This window comes from Mastigoproctus giganteus, chromosome 11 (assembly GCF_048544385.1).
Source record: "Mastigoproctus giganteus isolate SK-2022 chromosome 11, ASM4854438v1, whole genome shotgun sequence".
Classification (NCBI taxonomy): domain Eukaryota; kingdom Metazoa; phylum Arthropoda; class Arachnida; order Uropygi; family Thelyphonidae; genus Mastigoproctus; species Mastigoproctus giganteus.
The window spans coordinates 152,540,586-152,559,500 of NC_143585.1; the positions used below are offsets into that span (position 1 = coordinate 152,540,586).

The window sequence follows — 18,915 nt, forward strand, 5'->3', positions numbered from 1 at the left end:
GACAAACAGCTTTATCTGTTTTATCTCTTTATATTTGCAATTAAATATTTGAATGTCCAATTATCATTTAAAATTCAGCATTCGGTATCAATTTTTCTTTTTTTTTAATTGGCTCATTTTGTAGGCTATAAATTATATTAAATTAAATTTTAATAATTAGAAAAGGCATAAACTGACCTATAAAATATCTTGCACCAATATTATTTTTTTCAATAAGAAGTCAAACCCAAAGGAACTTCATTGAATCGTTGCTACAATAATAATTAGGAAATAATACTCTTTGACGCTGCATAAAATCGCCTGGTTAACTGCGCACTGCTTACTGCTGTATGCTGCACTGGCTGCGATTCCCGATTGAACCAAATTAAGCCAAATGTTTACTGTTTATGGCGCGTGTAGTCAGGTATGGATTTTCTATATTTATGCATTCACTGAAGTGGCCAGATTCAACATCATCGCGGGCCAGATGTTGCCCACCCCTGCTGTACAGGATACTTTTCCTCAATTTAAATTTTTGATGTCTTATGTGTGTTACCTTGGCAGAATAAGGATGCTATGAACATTTAGCTTACTTAGTCTAATAAGAGTCTTGAACTCCTCAGTCACTTATTTTTGCAGTTGCCAAGTTTTGAGGCATTGCAGTTTGTTGCTGTTTGTGCCCTCACTAATCTCATTGCTCTTCTGCACACCCATCCATTAGATTCACATCGTACCTAAAATGAATGCTTCGAGACCTGTGTGCGAGATCTGGCCTAAGCTTAATTAGTGGAATAATTACCTCCTTATCCTTGCTGACAAAATTTCTGTATATCCTTGCCAAAATTGCTTGTAGCCCATCTTCACTATTAAAGGAATTACATATCTGACTCTCCACTTCCTCCCTGGTAGTTTTGTTTCTCTAGTACCTTGAATGTGTTTCTCTAGTTGGTAAGTTATATAATTAGCTTAGCATTGTTTTTTTTTTTTTGCCAAGTGCAGGTGAATCCACTATCTCAGTTCTGCAACACCATTTATACTATTTTATTATTTTTTTTTACTTGATTGTTCTCCTTTTATTACTGCACATTTTTAACATTTTCTTGCCTTTTTCATGTTATGATCCCATAATATATAGTAGATTTTGTATGAGAAAGATGATATATATTTTTAAATTTCTGTAAATGTGTTAATATATTTTCTTATATTTACATAACCATTTTAATTTACAAATCCTTGCAAACTATAATTTTAGTTTATTACTTAAATTGCATTGCACAGTGACATTTTAGCCTATTTCTTGTTTAAGAATGGAAATCTCGATTTGGTGGATTTTGATCTCAGCTGTAGATAAATTGAAGAGCTCACCAACCATCCTCACAGTGAATTATGCATATAACACTGAGCTGTATGCTGATGCTTCTGATTCTTCTGTGTGAATGGCAGTCATATTTTCTTTCATTTCCATCTCTGTATCTTAATTGAATGCATATTTTCACTTGTGAGCTCTTGCAGTGAAATTAAAATAGCGAATGAAGCAGCCCAATTCAACTACCCCTAACTGGGTTTAGATCGTTATGCCATTTCATTATTATAGGTCAGTCATCAGAAATCCCGATGGCAGTCATATTTTCTTTCATTTCCGTCTCTCTATCTTAAATGAATGCATATTTTCACTTGTGAGCTCTTGCAGTGAAATTAAAATAGCAAATGAAGCAGCCCAATTCAACAATTCAATACCTCTAACTGGGCTTAGATCATTGTGCCATTTCATTATTATAGGTCAGTCATCAGAAATCCTGTACAAGCCAATGGACATTATTGTTTCTGAATCAGTTGATTAATAAGTGAAGGAAATAAAATTGAAATGATTGTTATGGAAATCAGATGACAGGAAACCAACCTTGTGAGATATACTCGTTATTTGTTTATTGCTACTAACTATAGATGAACCATCTTGGTTTCATCACTCTTATTTCATGCTACCAGTAAATTATGTTCTCCCTGTTTACTCTCCTAGGATCTTTTGCTTTCCTATCTCTAATGTTGTCGATACATTCTTCATTTACCTATTCTCAAATTTTGATGTTGAATTAGAAAATTCACACTTGGTTTGAGGAATTGTCTAAAATTCCCCTTTCATTATTTTTTCAGTTCTAATACCAAATACCAAAAGTGGTAAACTCCAAGTACAAACATTTTTTGTTTGTACTTGGAGTTTACCACTATAATACTATAATAGTTTACCACTATAATATTATATTGATACCACTATAATATAGTAGTATCAATATAATACTTTCTTACAATGATTTTTACATATTTGAAATCTAAAATTATTAATTCATTTTAGACATATAGTATAAATGTATCATGTATACTGTATGTCTGAAATGACTGTAAGTCTAGTTCAAAGCAGATTACAATCACCAAAATCACCAGTAAATTTTTCAAGAAAGACAAGTGGGATTCTTAGCCCCATGTTTGTTTGAAATGCTTGAAAATGTGCATGAAGGTAGAAAAAACACTATTGGAAATTAAATGTCATTATCCGAAATAAATATAAAAATTCATAAGTATGACTATAAACAACTTTGAATTACATTTATCTAGATTATAACATTTATTAATTTTCTTTTTTTCGGTATGTGCAGTTTTAACTTATTCATTTATTCTTTTTCATAAGTGAAATGGAAGAAGAGAATGAAAATCAGGAAGATTTTTCTCGAGGTTTAGAAACATTCCTGAAGGCTGTGATGAAAAGAAAGCATGAAAAACAAAATGCCATTGAGAAATATTCTCTGCAGTCCACTCATATAGGTGTTGAAAACAGACTTTTAGCTTCTGCCACTTTTAATAAGAATTATAGGTATTTATCTATCCTTCTCTTTTATATTTTCATATATCAGTTTTGCTTGCATTGTTTTCTTAGTGTGGGTATCATGAGTGTGAAATGAATAATTTCTCTGAGTGATTTCATCTTTAAACCGTAATTTAATAAGTAATTAAATGAAATTTAATAGATAAAATTGCACTAGTTAGAAATTATAATTTAATAAAATCATATATTAATTTGTTACTTAGTTAACAAAACAAATTAATTTATGGAAACCAACAAAAGAATTTACCCTTTGAAGAAATAAGTTCAAAATAATGGTCAGGAGTCTGGATAAAGATTATAAATGTTATAACAGAAATGTGTTATTTCAGTAGAATAGTAAATTTCAATTTGTATGACTACAGATAATCATGAATATGTTATCTCTTTGAATTATCAGGTTCTCAAATAAAGTTATGAACAGTGGATGAAAGCTGGCAACCCAAATAGTTATCTCTATTTGGGTTGCCCTCTTTAATTGTGTATCATCCTCTTTTGATTAAATAAACACAGTTCAAATATGAATTGATGGGTGGTGGCCACTTTGTTTCAAAACATCTATGAACATTTCTTCTAGAGAAATGTTCTCCTGATGTAGTTATTCTTCAGTGTATGTATGTATGTATGTATGTTTGTTGGGGGAAGGGGACACATAACCAGTCACTTTAACAAATCTCCTGTTCTTACACCTCCCCCAGCATTGAATAACAGCATTTTCCATCATGGCCATGTATTCTTTTCACTTTTCATGGATATCATAAGTTTCAATCAAGAATCTTGGAAAAAATCCACTCTATAACCATGTTTATGCAGATTTTAAGTTTGAAACACACACACACACACACACACACACACACACACACACACACACACACACACACACACACACACACACACACACACACACACACACACACACACACACACACACACACACACACACACGTTATCTAGCAAAGCTTTGTTCTCATTGGTCAGCTTGTATAAAGTACAATAACACTTCAGCATCTGATGAATGGTATCTTTACTAAATGATGTATATTTGCTTTTATCAGAATTAAAGATTAGGTGAACAGTGTGTAGTTTTGAAAGTAGATTTGGAACTGCTTTATAATTTTTCTTCTCTTTGGTTAATGATTTTTCAGCTATTGATGTGCTTATTCTTCATGCTCCAATTTAGATTTATATCATACTAACAACACTATGAATATAAAAGTGGATTTTCTCCAATTATTAAATTTCCGTCTAGTCCTTGCTGGTCATGGTCATGTTAGAGAATATTAGTTATTGAAAAAAATCCCCTTGAAGTAGTAGTTCAATAAATTTTAAAAATGTGTAAAACACTGACCACATTTGATCAGGGATGCAATGATATACCTTAAGGATGATCTGGGAAATTATGTAGTTGCCATATAGGACGTTGAGTTTTGTTCAGTGGTGATTGACTGTGCATGGTAGGAAGAGCAACAGGTTGGCCCTGTTCTGCTTTCATTATCAGATACAAAAAAAAAAAAAAAGGACCAACTCTGCTGTTGTTGGTTATATGTTGATGCACATCTGTAGGCCTGGATGTGCTGTAAACATAGATCTGCAAGTTGTATTGACCTTTTGTTTGAATCACTTCTACTGCAGTGTGATGCTATTCATTGGAAGACAGGAATGTGTGAAACAGGGAAGTAGGTGTGTTGTTATGTCCATTCTCAGTTTATGCTAATGATAGTTATAAGAATGTTAACCTTCCCCTGACAGCCTTCCCTATTTACCAGCTTACCAAATGCAGAATCAGCCATTGAGAAAAACTAACAAATGTCAAAGATTCCTGTGTTACAGCCAGGATTTGCATAAGGTATATTACAATGTGGCCATGGCTTAGAGTGCTGCAGTTTAAGTATCACCAAAATTTAAAAGAGCAACAGAAAAAAAATATTACTATTAATCAAATAAGGATTTCTGCATAAGAAATTAGGATCCAAATATTTGACTTGAAAAAAACTTATAAAGCTAACTTATCTGCTGACTAAGTTATTGCTATTACATTTGGAGACAAATAAAAATCAAAGTCAATTAAAATTAGAGAACCCTTTAAAATTAACTCTAATTGTTCAATTTGACACGCTCAAACTGAATTCTTAGAGTTCAGTTTGATTATATCACAAGTTATACCTGTTGCAGAATGGTTAATAAATTTAAATGAATTTTAGTGCAGTGTTTTCCATCATCTTGTCTGTGGACCAGTTGTGGTCTTCATAGAAAATGGTATGTACAACATTAGAAAATGGCTTGTTTGGCTTAACAGTAAAATAGACCTTTTTTGCAGTAGGTAGCAATCTTATTAGCAATGATGGGAACTACAGATATATCTGTAAGAAACTAGATTATACTACATATGTTAATCACTACTAGATATTGCCGCATATTTAAATATAGTTGTAATGTAATTTTTATGTTTGCTTAATATTTTTTTGTGCTGTGTGACTTTTACTCCAAATATGAAAGTGGTCTGGTGCTTCTGTCTAAAGTACAAAAGTGGTACTGATCTGAAAAAGGTTTGGAAATTATCCTAGATAATCAAACAAGAATTCATCCTAAAAGAAAATGTTCAATAATGAACACCAAGATGAAGTTGGCAAGATAGAGAAGAAATATTTTAGGTTTCACTTTTTCAATATGTTTAGACAGTGCAATCCAATCATTGGAAGACAATTTGTGTTTATCGTGAAGTTTTTTTTTTTTTTTTTTTTTTTTTTTTTGGTAGCTGTTGGCGTATCGGCTTCTGTGGCCATAGTGCACCTCCCAAAGTTTTTGCAGTACTTTGATCCAAGCCCGAGGCAGGATTCGAACCCGCGACCTTTGGGTTGCCAGGCAGGCACTTTACCCACCTGGCTAGCCCGGTCGGCTTATCGTGAACTATAAATAATGTTCAATATTTATAAAATTGAAATATTTGCGAAAAAAAATCAAAGCAGTTATGCAATCCATCTGCCCAAACAATTTGACAACAGTGTGATTGGAAAATCTTTTCACGGTACTAAGAGTTGTTGTAACGTGGCTAATGCTGAAGGGTGCTATTTCAAATGATATCAAAATTTGCAACTGGCGAAGTTCAGAAAAGTTAAAAATTTAAATTAACAAATTATTTTTATTTTTTAGAGTTTTAATAAAATTGATTTAAATAAAATTATTTTATATATTTATTTTTAACTATAATGCCCTTTTTAAGCTGATGAATGGGATTGAGATATGAGCAACAATGTAACATTGGCTCAGAGTGCCACAACAACCTTTTAACCTAGTTCTGGTCATGCCTTATATTATTTTATAATGGGAAGTGGCTTTTATTGTTATTCTTTTTCTGTTTTTGCTCATGCTGTATAAGCTTGCTTTTATTCATCATTTGCCACTACAAATGCTAATACGAATTATAACCATGAAATATAAATAGTATCATCTATCCAAGACATGTGCATGATAATCTGCATGATATATGATAAGAAGAAATATTTCTCCTACATAATGCTCAGTATATATATAACATACTTTACATCCTGTATGTACAAGGGGCATTCAAAAAATAAGTTACACCTGCCGCCATCTCATGGTATAATTGTGCAACAAATGTGGCACCTGTGTGTAATGGAGTTCATATCATGCACCCGCCTGGTAGGTGAGTTTCGTTGACGTAGCGGTAACAGTTGTGTAGGAGCAAGCATTCATAATAGCACGTCAGCTAGAATGTTATTCCAAGTTCCAGGTACACAGAACAGTATGATTTTTATGGGCGAAACTTCTGAATTGATCCAAGATTCATCGTGAAATAATGGCAGTATATGGGGAAAATGCAATGTCGCGTCCAGCCATAGTGAAGTGATGCCAGCAGTTTGAAAGTGGTCGCACAGAATCAATGGATACTAATCGAAAAGGAAGGCCATCAACGTCGACCACTGCAGACATCATGATGCAGGTTGATGAAATTATTCGCAATAATTGAAGACTGACAGTTGCAGAAATAGCAAAGGAGTTGGATATTTTGATAGGCAGTGTTCATTCCATCATCTGTGAACATCTTGACTATTGCAAATTGTGTGCACGATGGGTTCCTCGTTCACTGTCAGATGAACACAAAGGTCAACTTTTTTGTCTTCTCTATCCTTCCTTCAATGCTATTCTGTGGAAGGCCATGACTTCTTATGCTGCATCTCCATTGGCAGTGAAATGTGGGTGCACCATTTCACCCAAGAAATGAAATGAAGAGAGTGTCTATGGAATGGAGACACGCAACATCGCCTGTGCAGAAGAAATTCAAAGTTGCACCATCGGCAGGAAAGGTCATGGCCACTGTGTTTTTCGACTGTGAAGGAGTTGTTTACACAGAATTTATGGCAAAAGGCACAACAATTAATCCTGTCTCAGTGAACAGCCATGAAAAACAAGGTCTTTGTGAACAGCCATGAAAAACAAGAGGCCTGGAAAGTTAAGAAAAGTTGTTCTCATTCAGGACAATGCCACACCACACAATGCATGCACAGCACGACACTTGCTCCAAAGTTTTGGATGGGAGGTATGGCAACATCTGCCATACAGTCCTGATATTTTGCCTTGTGATTATCACATTATTGGCAACCTGAAAGAACATCTAGGGGGACAATGATGAGCAGGTGCAAACAGCAGTTCGACAGTGGCCGAGTGACTAAGGAGTGGATTTCTATCATCAGAGAATCGAACGTTTAGTCACACATTCTGAAAAGTGTTTACACCAACTCAGTGACTATGTGGAAAAGTAGTGTAAGGTATGTGCTTTCTATTGCATAATGTTACATACCTCAATAAATATCTCTTAGGCTACAACGGTCAAGTGTAACATTTTTTTGAATCGCCCTCGTATATATAAATTTGTATTACAATTTAATTTATAAACAGGGTAGTATTTCATTCAGAGGTTATTGCAGAAATTGAAATAGCTTTCTATGTTATGTTCTTTGTCATCCATTTGGGGATGCTGTTGTTCCTCCCATGACTGACAGGAGGATGCAGGAAAGTCAGGGAATGACCACCGCATATCCCTGGAGCAATATGGTCTTAGTTGCTAATGCTCCTAAAAACCAAATAACAAACAAACAAACAAACCATATAGACTAAGGCGCATTTAGGGCTAGAGCCTAAATGCATCATACACCATCAGGCATCTCTCATATTGTGGAGTTATACTTCATAACTGTTTTTGCCATCATTGCATCACTTGGGTACCTACCCACTCACTGACGAAGGGCCAAATAGCCCTGAAACAGTGCTGTCTGGGTGGTGGTACCTATCTGAGAATAAGTAACACTAGTCTTCTCCTTAGGTGAAGCGTTACTTATTCGAAGTAGTGCAATATCATGGCAACTCGTTGTGAAGGTATTCACAATATGAGATATAACCTAAAACGATGCCACCTTAAAAATTTTCTGTTTATTCAGAAATGGCTGTGTATTATGATGCTAAGCACTTTATATACATAGTACAAACCATATAGTTAACCTCCAATAACTACATATGAATTCAGGTTATTACAAAAACTGAGATAGCTTCTCTGTGTTATTTTTTTTATTTGACTTTCTGGTGATGCTGTTTCTCCATAATATTATTGTCAATGTTTGGACATAGGCTCATTAAAAACAACTACTGTAATCTGCATGCCAAAGTAACTAATATTATTTTTAATCTAGTTGCCCTTCTTTGCACCCATTCAGTAGATCTCATCCTTCCTAATCTAAAGATTGTGAAGTGAAGCAGCTCACCTCAGGATATCATGTAGGAACTAGTCACTGTTAGGAATATTAAATTCAATATGATATAGTCAGAGGATCAACTAATATAGCAAGGATCATTCAAGAAAATGCTGTAGGAGCTTTTCACTGCATAGTGGAAATTGTTTTCGATATGGTGTTGCATGGATCATGTTTTTAGGAAGAAAGAGTCACTTACTATAGGCTCTTTCTTGAGAAGACAATGGACTATTGTTTTTAGCAGCCCTAGAGACCACCTCCTCTCAGTCTTTATCTAATACTGGCACTCAATATCAGCACTTTGCTCCTATTTGTTCCCTAATTAACCACCAGTTATTTCTTTCGAACCTCTATTCTTGAAATCCTCCTTCTGTTTGTACAGCAATTTAGTTTTCTTTTTTTCTTTTTTTGACTCCTTTTCCTTATTCCCTTCTGCCATACTCTTGTCAGTATCAGGAGTTCTGGACCATCCTGCCCCACCTTTACCATATTTTTTCCCTTTTTAGAAGTCCATTCCTGAAAATCAACATCATTATCATAGGAGCTATCTTGAAAAGACAATGAGCTATCCTCCAGAGCTGTCCCAAAGACTGTATGCTTCCCATCATTATGTAATACTTACACTTCAATATCAGCACAGAGCTCTGATTTGTCCCATACTGCCAGTTTTTTCAACTGAACCTCTATTCCTGAAATCTGCCTTCCATTTGTTCTCCAGTTTTCTCTTTACTTTTTTTTCCTTTTTTGACTCCTTTTTCTTGACCCCTTCTGCACTTGCATGTGTGCGCTTATTATCAATCTGTTGCTCTCCAGCTTTTTCATAAGAAGTACCCACACTCCATTGCCCTCATACTCCATTGCCAGAGATTTGTCCCAACCCCACTAGATATTAATGCATCTAATTCAGATGACTCCAAGTCATGGATTTCGACAGATTGTTATTAAAAATCTCCTGAACTCTGTCCTTTTTAAACAAGTAAAAAACATTGACACTACTATACTCTCATAAAAATTGTCTGTTTCTCCTTGTATTTTTTTTTAAATGTATTAATCCTCTTTCACTCCACAAATAATCTTCCTCTCCCTTGGCTACATGACATTTTTCTACATGAGACTTAGAAATATTGCAGTATAGTTTGATGATTTTGGTTAAGGTTAAACAATATGTTGTTTAATGTGTTATGTTACTTGTATTCGCATATGTGTAATATATGTAATATTAATAATACAGAAATAAACACGAGTTTTCTTCCTGTATTTTTGGTATGCATTATCCTTCTCACAGTGCATATATAGTGTTAATTTTTGTTATCATTATACCTCTTAATTATTATTCTCTTATGACTTTGGCAGACTCCCTGGTACGAGAGTCGTTTATCTTTCTCTACTGGCAGTCCGGAAAAGATTTCGTAAATGCTGTATAGGAAAATTCTTACTCAAGGTAAGTACAGGGAAAATTCATTTTCAAGGAAGCGTTCGGAATACAGAGAATAAATATAGAAGAAACTTGCCTAAAAGATATCTAGTTTATTTCAGTTAAGCTAATGTTTAATACTTGTTATTGCCTAATATTTAAGAGGATATTTAAGATATTTAATATTTTAAGAGGACAAAATTGATTGCATCAAATACAATATAACCAATTCCATTTATGTTGCTCGTAACTCTGGTCAAAACTATTAAGCACTGGGTTTCACCATAAAATTATTCCTGTTTAGAGCTGTATATTTTATAATTGAATAGAAGAAATAAAACCAAATTTGGCAAATGTACTCTTTAGAAAGTGCGGAAGAAAATTATTTGAAACACAAAATTGCTTACAAAACTCACTAATAAGAGTAACATTATTTTTGTGAATGATTAACATTTTACTTAATCAATATTGCTGTGAATACTGCAATTGGAGAAATGCCTGTCACCCCAGTACATTAACATTGATACTTTATTGCTTAACATTTACATAAAACTATTATTGAAAACAGATGGCCTGACTGTTGTAAAGCTGACTTGGATGTTAGCATTAGCATTAGCATTAGTAGAGGCATTTGATGCAAGAAAGCAAGCTTATGCAGCATCAGCCAAACAAAAAAAAAAAAAAAAAAAAACCACTTCCACTTCACCCCTCTGTTCATTCAAAATACCTGTCCAGCTGAGCCTTAAACTTATTTAGGCTATCAACCTCCACCACAAGGGATGGCAGTCTGTTCCACCAACCAACCACCCGCTGGCCAAAGGCAAATTTCCGCACATCTATCCTACATCTGTCTTTCCTCAATTTGAATTTATGCCCTCTCAGGTGATTTTTCTGAGCTAGAGGAAGAATCCCATCAGCATTGAGCATGCTTAAACCATTCAAGGCTTTATACACCTCTATCAGATCACCTCGCCGGTACCTAGTCTCCAGACACTGTAATTTGCAAAACTTAAGCCTTTCTTTATAAGAGCACCCCTTTGTTCCATTCACTAATCTTGTTGCCCTTCTCTGTACTCGTTCCAGCAGCTCTACATCCTTCTTGAAATGAGGCCTCCAGACCTGTATACAGTACTCTAGGTGTGGCCTGACCATTGCCTTATACAATGGAATAATCACCTCCTTATCCCTGCTGGAAAAATTCCTGTATATCATTGACAATACTCCATGAGCTACTCTTGCAGCCCGTCTGCACTGCTCAGAGAACTTCATATCTGCCTGCACAATCACCCCCAAGTCCCTTTCATTCTCTACCACTGTCAGTGTAGTACCACAGAGTTGATACTCTGTGGTACTGTTATCAATGTTAGAGTATTTCTTGTTCCCTGTGATAATATTTCATTTGCCTATCTAAACCTGTGTGTGAGATAGAAGAACCTGAAATTGATAACTGCATAGTTATCTGCAGTATATAGCATACAAGGTTAATATTTCACATGTGTTTTGTGATGCTATCCTTCCATGGCTGTTTGACCAAGAATTTTTTCCAAAAGGAATGAGGTTATACAGAGGGACAATCACCTCCTTCTCCCTGCTAGCAAAATTCCTATATATCATTGACAAACCCCATGACCTGCCCTGGCAGCCTGTCTTTTTCTTTGCTGCCCATCAATCCTCTTAGCAACTACAATGACCACGACATTGGTTCGTCTCTTATGGAGCTGATATACGACTTGAGGTGCTATTGAAATAATGGTAGTCAAGAAAGTGAGGCCACAGTACATCTGCAGCTGGATACTCATTCATTGATAAAAAGCTGCTTCAGTATTTCTTTTACAGACTTCTTGATAGTTGCTTCGTCATGCAATAAAACTGTACTTTCCTAACCATGTTCACCGTTGCATATTCAAATTTCAATGGTTACTAACTTGTCTTAATATTTTTTTAAAAGTAACAGAAGTTACAGTTCCATTTGGGTAATTTTTTTCAAAGGGAAATGAGCAGATAGTGAAGCTGACTATGAATCCATGATACATATACAGTGACCTATGGAGCATAACAGTGGATTTCCAATATTTTGCAGTTTTGGGTATTCACAATTCCATTCTAGTGGAATTGGGATTTGTCTAGAACAATGGATGGCCACTTCTGCTGCCATTCATTTCCTTCCCCATTTGTGCTCAGAAGATTTTAACAAATGCAAGTTGAGTTTCAGCATCATTCAATTCTATCAGTGAAGTTTGTGGTAAAATTGAAAAAAAAAACCATACAAAATACCTATGATGCTGGCATAAGGGATGTCTTGCCACCTCTGGTGCCTATGGGAGCAGTATCCCACTACATATGGGAAGCAGTAACCCCAGAGTATTGTATTAACTCTGTGGTACTACACTGACAGTGGTAAAGAATGAAAAGGACCTGTGGGTAATTGTGCAGGTAGATATGAAGTTTTCTGAGCAGTGCAGATGATCTGCAAGAGTAGCTCACGGTGTCTTGTGAATGTTATACAGGAATTTTTCTAGCAGGGATAAGGAGGTGATTATTCCCTTGTATAAGGCAATGGTCAGGCCACACCTTGAGTACTGTATACAGGTCTGGAGGCCTCATTTCAAGAAGGATGTAGAGCTGCTGGAATGAGTACAGAGAAGGGCAACAAGATTAGTGAATGGAACAAAGGGTTGCTCTTATGAAGAAAGGCTTAAGTTTTGCAAATTACAGTGTCTGGAGACTAGGCACCAGCGAGGTGATCTGATAGAGGTGTATAAAATCTTGAATGGTTTGAGCATGCTCAATGCTGATGGAATTCTTCCTCTTGCTCAGAATAATCACCTGAGAGGGCATAAATTCAAATTGAGGAAAGACAGTTGTAGGATAGATGTGCAGAAGTTTGCCTTTAGCCAGCTGGTAGTTGATTGGTGGAACAGACGTCTATCTTTTGTTGTGTAAGTTGATAGCCTAAATAAATTTAAGGCTGAGCTGGACAGGTATTTGTAAAGAACAGAGGGGTGAAATGGGAGCATTTTTTTTTTTGGCTGATGCTGCATTAGCTTTTTTTCTTGTATTGTATGCCTCTACTAATGCTAATGCTATTGTGGAATTCTACTCTCCACAGATAGTTTTTTTGCAATTGCAGGAGGATTATCCTCAATGTTTTTATTTGTGAGATGAAGTTCTGTCTTTTTCTTCATATTTTCTTGAAGTAGGGTATTATTTTTTAGATACCACAAACAACTACTGGATCCCTTGTTTTTGCTGGCAATGCTTGTTATTCCAAATTGCTGCTGCTAAGTTGTAGTAGTTCAGCTTGCTAATGTGTAATCTGATAAAGTGTTCTGCACATAGTTCTTAATACTACTGTGTCACCATCAGGAACATCTTGGACCTTCTATTTCATATTTTTGTGTGGGTGAAGTGGTATGTTCAAAATGTTTCTACCATAACTTTTACCACTGGTGGTGGTAGTAGTAGTAGTAGTGGCATGTGATGCAAGAAAGCAAATGTATGAGCTTATACAGCATCAGCCAAAAAAAAAAAAATTACAAAACAATCCCCTCTAAATATTTGTCCAGTTCCTCCTTAAATTTATTTAACCTATCAACTTCCACAACAGATGGAAGTTTGTTCCAGCAATTAACCACCCACTGGCTAAATGCAAATCTCTGCACATCTCTTCTACATCTGCCCTTCCTCAATTTCAATTTATGCCCCCTTAGGTTCATAAACCGAACACGTGCAAGAATCCCATCAGAATTCAGTGTGCTCAACCCATTCAAGGACTTATACACCTCAATCAGATTACCTCGCAGGTGCCTAGTCTCCAGCTGCTGCAATTTGCAGAAATTAAACCTCTCCTGGTAATAGAATCCCATCATTCCCCTCACCAATCTTGTTGCCCTTCTCTGTACATGCTCAAGCAAATAGGTGCTTCCATAGCCAGGTGGGAAGGAGCAGCAGCAGGGCGTAGCACACGCTTCTTGATTAGACCGGGGTTCGAGTCCGTCACCACCAAATACGGAGGATGCGGAAAGGTCAGGGAATGACCACCGCATATCCCGGAGTAATATGGCCTTAGTTGCTAATGGTCCTAAAAACCAAATAACACCAACAACAGCTCAAGCAAATCTACATCCTTCCTAAAATGAGGCCTCCTGACCTGCATGCAGTACTCAAGGCATGGCCTGACCATTGCCTCATATCATTGACAACACCCCATGACCTGCCCTGGCAGCCTGACTGCATTGCTCAGAAAACTTCATATCTGACTGTACAATTACTCCCAGGTCTTTTTCATTTTCTAACCTTAAGTATCACACAGTTGGTACGTTTCTCTGGGGTTAAAAAAAAAAGTAAAGTGCAGCCATTATCAACCCACTGCAGGATGGAAGCCTCCTCAACAATACATGCTGAGGGAAATAGACCATAATCTGCACTCTGGTCCAGTGCAGGTTGGTAGATCGACCGTATTCAGCAGTCAGGGGCTTCAACCCCGGTCTCTGGGGTTACTTCTACCCATATGCATTACTTTGCATTTGTCAAGGTTAAACTTCAGTTGCCACTTCTCAGCCCATCTTCCCAAATTTTCTAGATCCTGTTGCAGTAAATGGCGTCTCCGTAGCCAGGTGGGAAGGAGGAGCAGCAGTGCATAGCACACGCTTCTTGATTAGACCGGGGTTCGAGCCCATCACCACCAAATACGGAGGATGCGGAAAGGTCAGGGAATGACCACCGCATATCCCGGAGCAATATGGCCTTTGTTGCTAATGCTCCTTAAAAACCAAAACAACAACAACAACAACAACATGTTGCAGTAACACACTGCCATTACTGTCATTAACAACCCTGCCAACCTTTGTATCATCTGCAAACTTTGATACTAAGCCTGATATACCTTCATCAATATCATTGATAAATATACAAAACAAGAGTGGACCCAACACCGAACCCTGTGGGACTCAACTAATAACATTAGTCCATGAAGAGCAGCACCCATTGATTACTGCCCTCTGTCTTCTCCCACTCAAACATCCTTTTATCCATTGTAGTAACTTACCCTTAATACCATTCTGCTCCAACTTGTACAGTAATATTCCTTGCGCAATAGTGTCAAAAGCTTTCCTGAAATCCAAGTATATGATATCAAAATTATTTTTTGCATCCAGTTCCTTTGTAACCACATCATAATAACCAATCAAATTTGTCAAACAAGACTTTCCCTTAACAAACTCATGCTGTGTCTGAATTATTGCTGCAGTCTTGTCTAGATGATTCTGCAATGCATCTTTAACCAGTGACTCCATTATTTTACCCAGAACAGAAGTTAAACTAACTGGTCTGTAATTACTCGTGTCACCCTTCGAGATCCCCCTTTGTGAATTGGGGACACATTTGCACATATCCGTGGTGACCTCCCATGAGTCCAAGGTTGCTCTCATAATTATAGCTAAGGGTTTGCTTACTTCCTTTGCCACCTCCTTTAATATAACTGGATAGATCCAATTTAGTGGGATCTATCCAGTTATATTATATTATATTAACTTCAACAATTTCTCCTCCATTTTGTTCTCAGTTTTTACAAAATCATTAAGCACCCTGTTACAATTTGATAACCTTGTGGCATTTTCAAACCTTAATAACTCCTCACGTGTGAATGTAGATGCAAAATACTCATTGAGTTAGTTTCCTTTCTGAGCAGGATCATCAACAATCGAACCATCGATATCAAGTGGACCAATCAGATTCATCCCCTTCCTTTTAGAGTTTTTATAAGTAAAGAAATCCTTGCTGTTTTTCTTAGCATTCTTAGCCAAAGATTTCTCGTAATCTGCCTTTGCCTGCCTAACCTGCTTTGTGACTTGATTACAGACTAGCTTATATATATTATAGGCTTCTGTGTTGCCTGATAATTTATATGCATCCCATGCATTTTTCTTCTCTGTCACGAGTCTCTTAGTTCATTTGACAACCATTTAGGCCTAAACCTCGAAAAATATTTCTTAATAGGTATGAAACATTTAGTAGCTTAAACTATTAGTTCCTTGTATGCTTCCCACTTAGAATTTGCTGTTGGTAACATCATCAGTTGGTCCCACTGTACAGAATTTAAAAACTGTCTGAGACCACTGTAGTCACCTTTATGGAAGCAAAAATCCCTTCCTTTACCCCTGATGGTAATTATATCTTTAAGTAAATCCCACATCAGTACCCTATGATCACTGTCACCTAATGGTTCATTTATCTGCAAATTTTTAATACACGAATGATCACTGCTTATAACCAGATCAAGAGTAATACCCTCTCTGGTTGCCTCTCAAACATGCTGCTGCAGAAAACAATCATCCGATAAATCCACAAAAGTCTTACTAGTGTGCACGTGACCAACCCATAAGTTAATGAACTGTTTTTGTTTTTTTATGTGATTCTGTTCTGTGTCCTCTACAGAAGATAGCTATCATATTTGATTACCTTTTTATCATTGTAAGGTGCTCCGTTTAGCTCTACATAGGTTTCCTGTGTTTTTCCCTTCCCCATACATTAAAGTTTTGCAAACTGCATGGAAGTATGTTCTGCAGAACCAATGTCTACCATGTAGGTTTTGCTGATAAAGAAATTCTACCTTTATTTGCCCTGTAACTCCTCGGAATCACTAAGTTATTAATGAATAATTCATTAAGTTATTAATGAATAATTCATTAAGTTATTAATGAATAATATTCCTGAATCTTATTTAGCAAAATTCGTGTATTGTAGAGCCATTGCTGGACTGAAAACCTGTCAAATGCATTAACATATTCCGTAATAGATTGGAGTTTTTTTTACTATGTTGCTGGTAGACAGAAATATTTTCCTAGAATCCATTCCATGAGAGCAGAATAGTAAGAAGATGAGATTGCAGGCACCTTTCTTCAATTTGAAAAAGATACAACTGCTATTTTATCTTTTACAGATCTTTTGAATCAACAGTTAAATGTTCTGCCCCTGCATTGTCATTCTTCTGGTTGAACAACTAACAACATACAAAAACTTTCAAAACAACCTTTTTTTTTTAATGCTGACAAATATCTTGCATTTTATGATTGCATTATCATTAGTAGAGGCATATGATGCAAGAAAGCAAACTTATGCAGCATCAGCCAAAAAAAAAAAAAAAAAAACTTCCATTTCACCCCTCCGTTCATTCAAAATACCTGACCAGCTGAGCCTTAAATTTATTTAAGCTATCAACTTCCACAACAAGGGATGGAAGTCTGTTCCACCAACCAACTACCCGTTGGCTAAAGGCAAATTTCCACACATCTATCCTACATCTGTCTTTCCTCAATCTGGATTTATGCCCCCTCAGGTGATTATTCTGAGCAAGAGGAAGAATCCCATCGGCATTGAGCATGCTCAAACCATTCACGATTTTATACACCTCTATCAGATCACCTCGCCAGTGCCTAGTCTCCAGATGCTGCAATTTGCAGAACTTAAGCCTTTCTTCATAATAGCAACCCTTTGTTGCATTCACTAATCTTGTTGCCCTTCTCTGTACTCATTCCAGCAGCTCTACATCCTTCTTGAAATGAGGCCTCCAGACCTGTATACAGCACTCAAGGTGTGGCCTGACCATTACCTTATACAAGGGAATAATCACCTCCTTATCCCTGCTAGAAAAATTCCTGTATATCATTTACAAGAAACCATGAGCTGCTCTTACAGCCCATCTGCACTGATCAGAGAACTTCGTATCTACCTGCACAATTAACCCCAGGTCCTTTTTATTCTCTACTACTGTCAGTTTAGTACCACAGAGCTCATACGTTGCTCTGGGGTTGCTCTTTCCCATATGTAGTACTTTACATTTGTCAATGTTGAACTTCATTTGCCACCTCTCAGCCCATCTGCTCAACCTTTGCAGATCCTGTTGCAGCAGCATAGCATCAGTAGTGTCGTTAACAACCCTGCCAACATTTGTATCGTCTGGAAACTTGGACATTAAGCTTGATATACCATCATCAATATCATTTATAAATACAGAAAACAATAATGGACCCAACACTGAATCCTGAGGGACTCCACTAATAGCATTAGTCCACGATGAGCAGTGTTCATTGATTACCACTCTCTGTCTTCTTCCCCTCAACCATCCCTTTATCCATAGCAGCAATTTGCCTTCAATGCCACACTGCTCCAATTTGTGCAGAAGTCTTCCAAGTGCAATGGTATCAAAACCCTTTCTGAGATCCAAATATATAATATCAAAGTTATTCCCTGCATCCAGTTCTTTTGTGACTGCATCATAGTATCCAATCAAATTGGTCAGGCAAGACTTTCCCTTAACAAAACCATGCTGTGTCCGATCTATAACTGAAGTCTTGTCTAGATGATCCTGCAGTGCTTCTTTAGCCAGTGCCTCCATTAATTTTCCTATAATTACTTGTGTCAGCCTTTGATTCGCCTTTGTGAATTGGGGTCACATTTGCACATCTCCAGTCTGTGGGTACCTCCCCTGAGTCCAAAGAACCTCTCATAATTATGTCTAAGGGTTTGCTTACTTCCTTTGCTGCCTCCTTTAATATAACTGGATAGATCCCATCCATTCTAGCCTTTTTTATGGTTATCCTCACCAATTTCTCCTCCACTTTCCTCTCAGTTATTACAAAATCATCTAGCTCACTGCCGCCGACCGGGCTAGCCGGGTGGGTAAAGTGCCTACTTAACAACCCAAAGGTCGCGGGTTCGAATCCCGCCTCGGGCTTGGATCAAAGTACTGCAAAAATCTTGGGAGGTGCATTATGGCCACAGAAGCCGATGCGCCAACAACTACCAAAAAAAAAAAAAAAAAAAAGCTCACTGCCAAGTTTACTTCACCTCCGGCAGTCCCCTTCCTGAATAACACCTCATGT

At 36.7% G+C, this 18,915-nt stretch overlaps 1 protein-coding gene across 1 annotated transcript in view; it reads left to right on the top strand.

The window, feature by feature from the left end:
* LOC150078519 (uncharacterized) overlaps nucleotides 1-18,915 on the top strand; it is a 541,829-nt gene that overhangs the window by 310,707 nt on the left and 212,207 nt on the right. The window contains exons 6-7 of the mRNA XM_090384590.1: nucleotides 2,663-2,845; nucleotides 9,973-10,060. Coding sequence (XP_090240716.1) covers nucleotides 2,663-2,845; nucleotides 9,973-10,060 — 271 coding nt within the window. The remainder of the gene's footprint in view (nucleotides 1-2,662; nucleotides 2,846-9,972; nucleotides 10,061-18,915) is intronic.